We start from the raw sequence: 13,959 nt of genomic DNA, 5'->3' as shown, positions 1-13,959 counted from the left end.
GATAATATAGAAGGCATGGTTAGTAAGTTTGCAGATGACACCAAAATTGATGGCATAGTAGACATTAAGAAGGTTTTCCAAGATTACAATCGGCTGAAAAACGGCAGATGGAGTTAAATCTGGTTAAATTTGCACTTTGCTATAACAAACAAGGGTAGGGCTTACATAATTAATGGTAGGGCCTTGGATAGTGTTGTAGAACAGAGGGATCTGGGGTGCAGGTACGTAATTCTTTAAAGCTTGCAACAAATGTAGTCAGGGCGGTTAAAAAGGTGTTTGGCACCATTGCCTTCATTGCTCAGTCCTTCGAGCATAGGAGTTGAGACATAATGTTGAGGTCGTACAGGACATTGGCGAAGCTCTTCAGGAATACGGTGTCCAGTTCTGATTGCCCAGTTATAGGAAGGATATTATCATGAAGGAGTGGATTCAGGAGAGATTTACCAGGACATTGCTGGGCATGGAAGGTTTGAGTTATAAAGAAAGGCTGGATAAGCTGAGACATTTTTCCACTGGAGCATAGGAAGTTGAAAGGTGACCTGATAGAAGTTTATAAAATAATGAGAGGCCTGAGTGAGTTTTGAGAAGATTTGTAGCTCAGGTTGAGGTTTTGGATGTAGGTTTGCTCGCTGAGCTGAAAGGTTCATTTCCAGACGTTTCGTTACCTAGTAAGGTAACAAAACATCTGGAAATGAACCTTTCAGCTCAGCGAGCAAACCTACATCCAATACGGAGAGGCATAGATAGAGTTGATGGTAGTTGAGCTTTCCCTAAGGTGGGGAATTCCAAGACTAGGGGCACATTTTTAAGGAGGAGAGAGATTTAAAAAAGACATGACAGGCAAACGCTTGTGGAATGAACATCCTGAGGAAGTGGTGGATGCATGTACAATTACAACATTTAAAAGACCTTTGGATAGATACATGAATAGGAAAGATTTAACGGGATATGGGCCAGGAGCAGGCAGGTGGGACTAGTTTAGTTTGGAATTAGGTTCGGCATGGACTGGTTGGACCAAAAGGTCTGTTTCTGTGCTGTATGACTCTATGACTATGTTTTACACACTATTAACTTTCTTTTCCAAAAGGCATATCTTGGTAAGTTTCCAGTATTACAGCATTACTCAATTCCATATTGATTTTTCTATGAAATATTAAATGTCCAGTTTATAAGAACCATGCACTATAGAAAGGCACTTGGGCCATCATGCTCAAGCTGGATATTTGTAAGTGCTATCCAGTTTGTTCCTGTGCAACTATTTCCCCATACTCATGCATTTTTTTCCTCAAGTGTTCCTCCAGTTCTCTTTCAGAGGTTACTGTTGAATATGCTTCCACCACCCTTTCAGACAGGGCATTCCACTCCACATCACAGTAGTGTGCTGCATTTAAAGACATTTTACTTATCATTGTATTGGCTGTTATTTGGGAGTTATATTAAAACTGTTACCAGTGGTTGGTAGCCCTCGAGTTCCCAATCCCCTTGCCTGAATTTCACGTTACAGAAAACGAGACCAATTTAATTGAACTCCTATCACCAAGAGGAGTGTGACACTAACAGCAGAAGGGGTGAATGGAAGGCAATGTTAGAGGATTTGAGTGCTGGGGCTTGGAGATTTAAGAAGCTGAAATTATTCATACTTAATGGCTTGAGCAAAATTCATCAGCATACTTTAATACAATTTTGTTACAACAGAATCATTTTGTTTCCTTTTGCAGAATGCTGACATTTAAAATACTTTTTCAGCTAGTTATCTTGGGATGCCCCTGGATTATTGGATTCTTTGTTAACAAAGGTTCCAGTGAAATATTGGAATACATATTCATTGTAATTATACCTCTCCAAGGCTTCCTGATTTTTCTTATCCTGTGTGTTTTCAGTACTGAGGTATGGTATACAATACTGACACAGTGTAATGTTATGCTAAATTTGTATAAAATTATGCTTAGAGCCCACTCAGAATACTTTGCAGAAAGTGACTAGGCGGCACTTAGTCACAGTGCCAGGGATCCAGGTCTGATTCCAGTCTCAGGTGACTATCTTTGTGGAGTTTGCACTTTCTCCCCATGTCTCCAGGTGCTCCGGTTTCCTCCCACAATCCAAAAATGTGCAGGTTAGGTGAATTGGCCAAGCTAAATTGCCCACTGTATTCAGGGATATATAGATTAAGTGTATTAGTCAGGGGTAAATGTAGAGTAATAGGGTAGGGGAATGGGTACTCTTCAGAGGGTTGGTGTGGGCATGTTGGGCTGAAGGGCCTGCTTTCACATTGTAGGGCTTCTGTGATGATGGAATACCTTGCTAAGTTTGGGTCTTCATTACACAAAAATGATATAGATGTATGGGGAAAACTATTTATAAGGATGATAGCACATCTGAGAATTTTAATGGTACAGCTGATTTCTCTAGATAACCGAGAGACAATTTTATGAAGACTTGTAAAATTACGAAGAGGTTTGTGATGAAAAATTCAACAAAGGTATTTACATTTGTAGGGAGTTCAAAACAAAAGGCCATACATATGTGAAGTGAGAAACGGCGTCATGAGGGCATAAATAGAATATTATGGGCAGAGTTGGTTAGATAGAAAGAAGAACCAATCAAGTTCTAGGAATAATATCTTAACAATGTGACAGTATTCTTAGAATCTGGTACATCTCAGATCCTCATGTATACATATATAGTGGTAACACACAGTAAAGAGAGATTTGAAGAAGCCTAAACCTAAGCAAGAAGATACTTGTTGGTCTTGCCTTCTCCTCAACCAACCCCTGTCTTGAACTTAACACCTTAGATAGATGTGGGCATAAAACTGCAAGATTGAAAAGGGGGTTGGGGGCAATGTTTATTTTTTTGATTTTTGGCAATCTCAGTGAAGCTTTACTTTAAAGCCATCTATACTTGTCAGGGAGATGGTGGCTCACTGGACCAGAAATCCAGCCAAATGGTCTGAGTTCAAATCCTACCACAGCAATTCAAATTCAATTAATAAAAATTTGAACTGAAAGCTAGTCTCAGCAATTGTAACCAAGATCATTAAAAAGTCCACCTGGATCAGTAATGCTCCTTTGGGAAGGAAATCTGCTGTTTTGCGTGGTTTGACTCCAAATCCATGAGTCTCCAAATCCACACTAGCTACCCTCTGAAAAAGCACTAGCAAGCCACTCGTTCAATATCAATTAGGGAGGGCAACAAATGCTGGCTGTCCAGCAAGAGCTACAGCCATGAAAATTATTATATCTACAATTATTTGATGTTGACCGTCCAAACCCTCTCAACATACATTAAGATGATAACCAAGACACAAATGTTTCTTATGTTCAAAGGCAAGTGTAAGGCTGTGTGTTCGGGATGTAATTCAGTTGGTCAAACTACCAGGTTTGAAGCAAAACACACCTTATTCTAACACAATACTTAAAATACAAACAAAGGAAATAACCTAACTCTATTAGAAAACTTAACACAATATTAGATTATTTAAATACTAAACAGCACTGTTCCAATATAGTAATGTCTCATAAACACACCTTTGGCAAAGGCAAATTCAATAAATTCAGTCTTAACCTCTCTTCATAAAAAAAAATGAAAAAATACCTCTTAAAGCTGTAGTGTCATTACAGGTAACATCTATCTTCAACAGGAGATGTTTTATTCCAATAGCATCCTTCCAATTTGAAGAGCAGGAAGGGAAGCAATAAAGAAAAATATAATTTCTGGATCAAATACAATAAGTGAGCAAGATGAAAATTTCAAAATGTGCAAATTTTAAAAAGTAATGAGTGATACAGACAGAGTTAATGGTAGTTGTCTTTTGCCAAGGATGGGAGATTTCAAGACTAGGAAAGAAGAGAGGAATGGGGGCAAATCATTTATGCAGAGTGTGGTTTGCGTGTGGAATGAACTTCCTGAGAAAATAATGAATATGAGTACAATTACAACATTTAAAAGATATTTGTATAACTATATGATTAGGAAAGGTTTGGAGAGACATGGGCCAGTAGCAGGCAGGTGGGATTAGTTTATTTTGGAATTATGTTCAGCATGGACTGTTTGGACCAAAGGGTCTGTTTCCATGCTGCATGACTCTGTGCTTCTACGACTCGGTGTCTCAAATCAATAGCCACAGCATCTTTTTGAAATCTCTCTATGATCTTCTTTCTCAAAGGTGAGAGATGAATTTAAGAAATGGTTTCTGGGAGCTATGCGAAAGCACAAAACATCCACTTCAACACTTTATTCTGATACCACCTAATCCAAATCAGTCAGTGATGTGGGTAAGTCTGCAGTTTCCAGTTGTTCTGCAGTTGAACAGCAGGGTGAATGTTTCTCACATCCATAAAAGGTTTTTCCTTAAACCTAGATAATTATCAACAAGGTGTATTTTATTTGTTGCAGAACTAAGACACATTGTCCATATATTGCAACCTTATACAAAGATCCCAGAGGCAGCAACAATTTGGGATGCTGAAAAGACCCTATTGTCCCTTACCCTATTTATTGTGGAATGTCATCTGCTGTGAGATTAAGCAGACCAAAAATCTGAATAATTTTTTTTTTCTTTTTCTCCCCAGAGTGAAGCCAAAATATAGGCTGAAGAAGCATAAACTACAAGATGTACAATTATTTCTGAATTTTACTTGTTTTTAATCCAGTATCAAGAAAATTCTTAGTTCATTGAGAAATATATATAGCTAATTGTTTGTTTCGTGATCAGTTCATTATATTTTGATTGAAGATAGAAGTGAAAGGTGTGATTTTCTTATTCATTAGCTATCAAGGAGGTGTGGATAACACCAAGATGAGATTTATTTCCTGTTCTATGATATGTTAAGAACAAATCATGATTCTACTTTTTATATATGAACAAAATGAGACATTTTCTCAGGATTCATCTTTCTCCGATTCTCCTTAAGGAAAAAAAATCAACCTGAGAAATCATCTCACCAAAAACAGGAGCAAAGGCAGTTTGCCAAGGCACTATTACCTGTATTTTGCTGTGTATTTTTTAATGGATAGATGAAATCAATTATATTGCATTCATGCTCTGCTAAGTTTTCACATTTCATGTTCCTAACTGTAAATAAAATAATATGTATAGTTTAGCTCACACTTTGTGTTTTGATGGCAAGTTATGTTTCCAAATTTTGATTTGTGTGACACTTCAATGGGCAACTCACGTGTAGTCCAATGACTGATGCAGAGTTGAGCCTAGAATAAATAAAAATGCAGAACTGTGGATACTGTAAGTCAGAACCAACAACAGAAATTGCTGGTAAAGCTCAGCAGATCTAACAGCATCCATAGAGCGAAATTAGAGTTAACGTTTCAGGTCAGGTGACCCTTCCTCAGAACTGACCCATAACATGAACTCTGCCAGACCTGCTGAACTTTCCCAGCAATTTCTGTTTTGGCTTATGTTGAGACTAGACTAATCTAACCAATACCCTTAACAAAATAAAGATCAAGCTGATTAGTGGTTCCAGCTGCCATTGGCACCTGTAATTTGGTCATGAAAATGAAAGAAGTTTCGGAAATAACCCAGAACACAGCAGTATCTAAAATAATGTCATTTATATCTATTCTGACATCCAGAAATGACACACAGTCAGTTGCTTATTATTAAAACTTAGGATACAAGGAAGCCATTCAATTCATCAAGCCTGTTCTGTGCAATTCATCCAATTATCACTAATCTATGGGTTAACTCTATTTACCTAACCTTGGTTCTATAACTCTGACTACTCTTGCCAAACATGAACATTTTAAATGATTTAATAAAATGAACTAGAAAAGCATGTGGCAAATATCACAGATGTCACAATACATTATCAATGGTTTATTTGGGCTGTGATGGTAGTGATTATAGCTTATAATGTACAAAATGATCCTGAAAAATTGCCTTCTATCAAAATGAGCCTGGTGTAAGAATAGATTGTAAGGCATGTCTGGAATAACCTGCAAACAATTGTTTCCCATTCCAAGATCATCCTTCTTCCTCACTGTCTCAGTAGTCATAAATTCATCCTGAAATCTGAATATTTCAAAAACTCGTTTGAGTTTCATCACTGTGAATGATCCATTTTCTTTGTCAATTTCCATCCTCAGAATCCCTGATAGATCCAGAGTCCAATACAGGATATACTGGAGAACTTTTATGATACCCTTCTACACAAAACACTCTAGCAGAATAATCACTTCTGTTAATTTGCTAGGTCTTCCTTCCTCCCCAATCTTCTCTGTCCTTTGAGCAGCCTCTGACCAATTTCCCTCTCTTTGACATTATTAATCCTAGCTCTAATTCTGGTTAGTTCCTGTACTGAGATAGACTTCTGCTCTTTTTTTTCTACATGGGTGCTGGCAGGTGGGATGAAATTGGGTTGGGATATCTGGTCGGCATGGACGGGTTGGACCGAAGGGTCTGTTTCCATGCTGTACATCTCTATGACTCTATGTCCTCTAGTTCATTTAGGGCTATTGTGCTCTTCTGGAAGAGGTGTAGATTCTACTGAAGCATTACCTCTGACGGAAAGGACAAAAAATATACCAAACTGGAGATGTCCCCATCTTTATTTCAGTTCTTATGTCCCTTTACACCATCATCACTTGTGCAATTTAACTTTATGCACTCCATCTGATCTCAAATCTTACCTTATGACTTTTTGCCTTTGTCTTCCTTCTCTCTGCTTGATTAAAATCTGTTGCTCCTCCTGTCTGTACTACATAAATAAAAAAGTGCTGTACAGTATTGACGACATACAAACCACATATCCCTCCAGCAGTAACTATGCTTGAAAAGTAGAATTACTTCTTTGGTTGAAAGTGCTTTGGTATCTTTTGGAGGCTGTGAACAATTCACGTAATTACATTTCCTTTTTAAATCAGTCTTTTGTTCAAGAAACTCATTCAATGTAAAGGCTGAACTGTAGGCGACTTAATGCTAAAATCATTTATTGACAAATAAACTAAACCATAATAGCATTTCTGTGGAACAGCCTGATTCATATCATACAGACAATATCCCAGACACCACTATCACCATCTGTGGATTTGTCCTGTCACACCAGCAGGACAGACCCAGCAGAGGTGGCAATACGGTGGTATACAATCAGGATGGTGTTACTCTGGGAGACCTCAACATTGATGAGGTCGTATGATTGCAGGTGAAACATGGGCAAGGGCACCTCCTGCTGATTACCATGTACCGTCCGCTTTGGCTGATCAATCAGCACTCCTCCATGTTGAGCAACACTTGGACGAAGCACTGAGAGCAGCAAGGGTGCAAAAATGTACTCTAGGTGGGGATTTCATGCCCACAACCAAGAACGGTTCAGCAGATGCACTACTGATTGAGCTAATTGGGTCCTAAGGGACACAGCTGGGTCTGCAGCAGATAGTGAGGAAACCAACAAAATGAAAAAACATACTTGACCTTATCCTTACCAATCTGCTGGCTGCAGATGCATCTGCCCATGACAGTATCAGTAGGAAGTGACCACTGCACAGTCTTTGTGGAGACGAAGTGCTGCCTTCACTTGAGAATCCCCTCCATCCTATTGTCTGGCACAATCACTGTCCTAAATGGACAAGGTTAAAACTCACAACACCAGATTATAGTCCAAGGTTTATTTGTAAGCATTAGCTTTCGAAACACTACCTCTTCACCAGATGATCGTCAACAAATAAACCTGTTGGACTATAACCTGGTGCTGTGAGATTTTTAACTTTGTCCAGCCCAATCCAACACCGGCTCCTCCAAATCATGACAGACTTCAAATAGATCTAGCAACTCCAGACCGGGCATCAATAAGGTGCTATGGATCATCAACAGCAGCAGATTGCTGATTCCCGATCAAAATGTCGATTTTCCTGCTCCTCGGATGTTGCCTGACCTGCTGTGTTTTTCCAGCAATACACTCTCAACTTTGATGTCCAGCATCTGCAGTCCTCACTGTCTCCTAGCAGCAGATTGCCCTATAGGATGGATCTGCAACCTCATGGCCTAGCATATTCTCAACCATTACTATCAAGCCAAGGGATCAAGCCTGATTCAATGAAGCATGCAGGAGGGCATGCCAATACCAGCACCAGGCAAACCAGAAAATGAGATGTGTTATGGACCAGCCCAGACCACCTCAAAACATTTCAAAAAGGTAGCCCATGACATCAAATACACTCAATTGAGTGTGACATTAAGGAACCCCATCAAATCTGCAATCAATTAGTGTCATGGGGAAATCTCTCTGCTGGTTGTAGTCATACTTGGCATAAAGCCAATTCAATTGACAACATGATATCAGTAACAATGACAACTGTACTGAAGACTTCTGTTCCAGATCGTGCGACTCCCCTAGCCAAGCTCTTCCAGTACAGTTAGTGGAAAAATTTCCAGTACAATGTGAAAAATTTCCCAGCCATATCCTGTACACAAAAAGCAGGAAGAGTGTCACCCAGCCAATTACGACACGATCTGTTTATCTCAATCATCAGTAAAGTGATGGAAGGTGTCATCAACAATTCTATCAAGCAGCATCTGCTCAGCAATAACCTACTCACAGATGCCCTGTTTGGGTTCTGCCAGAGCCACTCCCTGACCTCAGTGTTGCCTTGATTCAGATATAGACAAAAGAGTTGAATTTTAGAGGTGAGGTGGGAGTGACAGTCCTTGACATCAAGAAGGCACTACCAAAACTGGAATTGATGTGTGTTCAGAGGGGGAACACTCTCTGATGGTTGGAGTAATACTTGACATAAAGGAAGATGATTGTGGTTGTTGGAGATCAATCATCTCAGCTCTAGGATAGTCATGCAGGAAGGAGTTCATCAGGGTCATGTCTGAGGCCCAACTATCTTCAGTTGCTTCATTAATGATTTTCATTCCATTATAAGGTCATAAATCGGCATGTTTGCCAATGTCTGCATAATGTTCAGCACTAATTGCAACTCCTCAGGTACTTAAGCAGTCCATGTTCAAATGTAACGAGATCTGGACAATATCCATACTTAAGCTGACAAGTGGCAAGTAACATGTGCATCACACAAGTACCAGGCAATGACAATCGCCAATAAGAGGCAATTTAACCACTACCTCTTGACATTCAATGGTATTACCTTCACTGCTTCACAGGTCACAGATCAATAAAGGTACCTTTAAGAGAGCTATTCTCCGGGCAACCAACAGATGTCTTTAGCTTGGCAGTTCTCCCCCCGACTGTTCAATTTTCCCTGGTCTTATACACCCCCAAAGCATCAGATTGTGTCATAAGATTGCCTTTTATTGGCTTTTAAGATTGTCAACATACGAAATTCAAAATTGACTGGAGTTCGGTTTTTTGGGGGGGTATATTTTAAACTTATTGACCTAATTCGAATTTGTTTTTGCAACTAGCTAATCAGGTTGTTCGACCAAATGCTACATTATATCTTTTTTCAGAACACTTGGTGCTGTCAGGTAGTTCTGCTAGCTTTTAACTCTGTTAAAGGTACAGTACACCCACATCTTCATTACACAGAACACAAGTCAGGAGAGTGATGGAATACTCCTTACTTGCCCGGATGTATGGGGCTCCAACAACACTCAAGAAGCTTGTCACCATCCAGGACAAAGCAGCTCGTTTGATTGACATCATGTCCACCAGCATCCACTCCCTTCAGCACTGGGGAGCAGAAGTGCGTTCTATTTTCACGCTGCATTGAAGAAATTCACCAAAGGTCCTTAGACAGTACATTCCAAACCCATGGCCATTTCCATCTAAAAGGACAAAGGCAGCAGATACAATGGAAACACCACCACCTGCAAGTTCCCCTGCAACCAACGCTCCACCCTGATTTGGAAATACATTGCTCCTTCACAGTTGCTGGGTCAAAACCCTGGAATTCCCTCATAGAGGGCATTGTGGGCACCCTATAGCATGTGGACTGCAGAAATTCAAGAAGGAAGCTCACCACAACCTTCGCAAGAGCAACTTGGGACAGGCAATAAATGATTGCCAGGCTGCAAAATACATATCCCTCAAATAAGTTTACGATAATTATTGGTTCAATGTGTAGCATGAGTAGGAGTCTGTAGCTTTCTGGATCCACACCAGAGAATTGAGGACAAACACGCAGTGCAGGACCAAGGCATATACACTAGGTAGCTAGGATAGTGAAAAAGGCATTTGAAATGCTTTCCTTTATTGGTCAGAACATAGAGTATCGGCATAGGGAAGTCATGTTGCAGCTATATAGGATATTGGTTAGGCCACTTCTGGAATACTGGGTGCAATTCTAGACTCCCTCCTATAGGAAGGATGCTGTGAAACTTGAAAGGGTTCAGAAAAGATTTACAAGGATGTTGCCAGGATTGAAGGGAGAGGCTAAATAGGCTGGGGCTGTTCTCCCTGGAGCGTCAGAGATTGAAGAGTAACCTTATAGAGGTTTATAAAATCATGAAGGGCATGGATAAGGTAAACAGACAAAGTCTTTTCCCTGGGGTGTAGGGAGTCCAGATCGAGAGGGCATAGGTTTAGGGTGAGAGGGGAAAGTTTCAAAATGGACCTAACGGGCAACCTTTTCATGCAAAGGGTGGTACATGTATGGAATAAGCTACCAGAGTAAGTGGTGACGCTGGGGCAATTACAACACTTAAAAGGCATCTGGATAAGTATATGAATAGGAAAGGTTTAGAAGGATATAGGCCAAATGCTGGCAAATAGGACTATTTCAATTTAGGATATCTGGTCACCATGGCTGAGTTGGACCAAAGGATCTGTTTCCGTGCTGTATAACTCGATAACTCTAATTTCAAGATAAGTATTCTGTCTTAGGTGTCCTGTCCAATTTTTATCTTTAAACCAACATAAGTAAAACAGGTTAGCTAGTCATTGTTTTGTTACTGTTTGCGTGAACTTGGTGTGCGCAAATTGACTGCCACGTTTCCCACATTACAACAGAGATGCTTCAATTTTGCCGATGGTACAATCTGAGATTGGGAAAGTTGCTTTATAAATGCATATCTTTCTTTCCTTCATAGGATCATATAAAAATACTTGCACCTCCAAAAACTGATTATGGTTGAAGAGTGGTCCTACATTGTGGTGACCCTATTTCTTGAACTCCACAACAAACTTACACCATTGTTAATGGGACAGATGGTGGGTCTCAGAAAACTGCCTGGTGATTTCATAATGGATATTCAACTCATCGCCCAGGACGGAAATCCCGCAGTCAGTTTTAAGACGTTTTTAACTGGAATATTTGACATAAAATTTTAACACTTTAGATACAAAATTAATATTCATTTCAAATAAATTGTACATTTCCCAATGCAAAAAGATTGCGAATTTCCACGGGTCTCCACAGCAGGTGCCTGTATTTGGCATCCATAGTAGACATAACATCATGAAACAATGTTCGATGTCGGCTCTGCTATAACATGGTAGTTGTCTTCTTGTGCGATCTCGGTTATAAGAAATCGCATATTGCAGCACCACTGAAACGAATCGGGCCGAAATCACATTATAACCAATAGATGCTTTAAAAGTTCATGCTTTAAAAAGTGTCCCCAATTCGTCATTTGTGTTCCAGCAAATTCGCACTAACGAAACACACATTATTGCAGAATTATCTGTACTGAAATAATGTTCAAAGTCCTTAGTGTATTCAGCTTACAGATCCATCCCTATTGGCACCAATCTTTTGTGCAGGTTCAGTCTATAACCTTCAGGGCTGATCCCTCATTGTGGACTTTGAATTGAATCCAAGTCCAGGTGATAGCTTGGCAGGGAATTGGAAAGAACTCTGTTTCGACCAAGATGTGGCTACAAGAGTTGCTCCCTTTAAGTATTTTAGGTGTTGGAGCTGATTTCCTTAAATTCCAGGAGCAGTAACTGCTGTTTTATAAGCTGTTGAATTGTTTTGGAACTTTGGGGATAAGAATACCAAAACAACATAACTTTAAAAAGGAGGAAGCGAGACAAAGGTAGAGTCAATATGGTCTGTGTGAGTGTGTGACAGAGAGAGAGTGGGAGCGAGAGTGGGAGCGAGAGTGGGAGCGAGAGTGGGAGCGAGAGTGGGAGCGAGAGTGGGAGCGAGAGTGGGAGCGAGAGTGGGAGCGAGAGTGGGAGCGAGAGTGGGAGCGAGAGTGGGAGCGAGAGTGGGAGCGAGAGTGGGAGCGAGAGTGGGAGCGAGAGTGGGAGCGAGAGTGGGAGGGAGAGTGGGAGGGAGAGTGGGAGGGAGAGTGGGAGGGAGAGTGGGAGGGAGAGTGGGAGGGAGAGTGGGAGGGAGAGTGGGAGGGAGAGTGGGAGGGAGAGTGGGAGGGAGAGTGGGAGGGAGAGTGGGAGGGAGAGTGGGAGGGAGAGTGGGAGGGAGAGTGGGAGGGAGAGTGGGAGGGAGAGTGGGAGGGAGAGTGGGAGGGAGAGTGGGAGGGAGAGAGAGTGAGGGAGTGGGGGGGAGAGAGAGAGAGAGAGAGAGAGGGAGAGTGAGAGAGAGAGTGAGAGAGAGAGATCTACACTGTCTGACACAGCAGTGAATCTGCACAGCCACTGCCTTTGCTGTTTGAGTTCAAGTATTTCTGGACATTGGAGTGGGTCTAAGAAAATTAGCAAACAGCGAAAGTCACAGCCGACCTTGGACAAACCTGCATGGGAGAGCTCACAGCTTGGGAGCAAATAAGTGCGTGGTTTTAAAGTGCAATCTCACTGTCCTTTTTTTTAAAATCTATAATAGTGAGTAGAGTGGGATTTTTATTGGTTATATGCTTTATTGAGATCTGTCACTTGATTAAAACTTTAAAATATAAAACACAGGTATGAAGTTAGCCAGGAGCAGTGTGTTTTAGAGCAGTAAGACTGTGCCATTTTCTGGGTCTGTAGATTGTTAAGGTGGAAAGATGGTCTTTAGTAGAGTGATATGCTCATCCTGTTGGATGTGGGAGATTAGGGAGAGTTTTCATGTTACTGGTAATTATGTCTGCTCTAAGTGTTTTTGATTGCGAATCCTATCAGATTGCAAGATCAGCTTGAGCGGCAGTTTGGGGCAATCAGGAACTTACAGGAGCTAAGGGGTGTGAAGGATGGCAGTTATAAGAAGGGAGAAAAACTGCAGATACACAGATGGGTTACCTCCAGGAAAGATAGGAGAGGGAAGCAGGTAGTGCAGGAGTCTTCTGTGGCTATCCCCATCTGAAACATGTATGTTGTTTTGGAAAATGTAAGAGGTGATGGACTCTCAAGGGAATGTAACATGAACAGCCAAGTTTGTGGTACCGAAACTGGCTCTAATGTAACAAGGGGTATGTCAGCTTCAAAGTGATTGACTGTGATAGGGGAATCTCTAGTCAAATGCAACATAGACATTTCTGCGGCCGACAGCGAGAAATCAGAATGGTGTGTTGCCTCCCTGGTGCCAGGATCAAGGGTATTGAGTGCAGAATATTCTCAAAGGGGAGTGGGACCAGCAAATGGTCATTGTACACATTGAAACTAACAACATGGGAAGGATAATAGGCTGAAATTCTGAAGGGAGAATGTAGGAAGTTTGGTAGGATGTTATTGAGGGTAGTAATATCTCAATTAGTCCTGGTACTACGAGCTAGTGAGGGTAGGAATAGGAGGTTAAAGGAGATGAATACATGGCTAATGAGCTGGTGCAGGGGTGAAGGGTTCACATTTTTGGATCATTGGAATCTCTTCTTCAGTAGAAGTGACCTGTACAGGAAGGACTGATTGCACGTGAATTTGAAGGGGAAAATATTGGCAGGGAGATTTGCTAGTGCTGCGCAGGAGGATTTAATCTAGTAAGGTTGCGGGGGTGGAGGAGGTGCAGAAGACAGGGAGGTAGTGAGTAAAGATCAGTCTGAGAGTGGTATAGTTGGGAAAAGGAGCAAGTCAAACAGTCAGAGCAGGCAGGAACAAAGCAGAAAACAAGGTGGTACTGATATATTAAACTGCATTTATTTCAATGCAAGAGGCCTAACAGGAA

General features: G+C 41.0%; 1 protein-coding gene across 4 annotated transcripts in view; it reads left to right on the top strand.

Moving 5' to 3' along the window:
• The window catches only part of LOC122552184 (adhesion G protein-coupled receptor E3-like), a 47,356-nt gene extending 42,207 nt beyond the window's left edge, over positions 1 to 5,149 (top strand). For 3 of the 4 annotated variants that reach the window (XM_043694774.2, XM_043694773.2, XM_087983320.1), the window contains 3 exons: positions 1,719 to 1,887; positions 4,166 to 4,274; positions 4,572 to 5,149. In XM_043694774.2, coding sequence (XP_043550709.1) covers positions 1,719 to 1,887; positions 4,166 to 4,252 — 256 coding nt within the window. In that variant the 3' untranslated portion in view covers positions 4,253 to 4,274; positions 4,572 to 5,149. Of the gene's footprint in view, positions 1 to 1,718; positions 1,888 to 4,165; positions 4,275 to 4,571 lie in introns of those variants that run through there. The other variant, XM_087983321.1, reaches the window with a different exon arrangement.
• The last annotated feature ends 8,810 nt before the right edge of the window (positions 5,150 to 13,959 follow it).

The sequence above is a fragment of the Chiloscyllium plagiosum genome, unplaced genomic scaffold (genome assembly GCF_037043375.1).
Source record: "Chiloscyllium plagiosum isolate Xiang-an unplaced genomic scaffold, Cpla_swu_hap1 HiC_scaffold_45, whole genome shotgun sequence".
Lineage (NCBI taxonomy): Eukaryota > Metazoa > Chordata > Chondrichthyes > Orectolobiformes > Hemiscylliidae > Chiloscyllium > Chiloscyllium plagiosum.
This window is presented reverse-complemented; position numbering and strand designations above follow the sequence as displayed.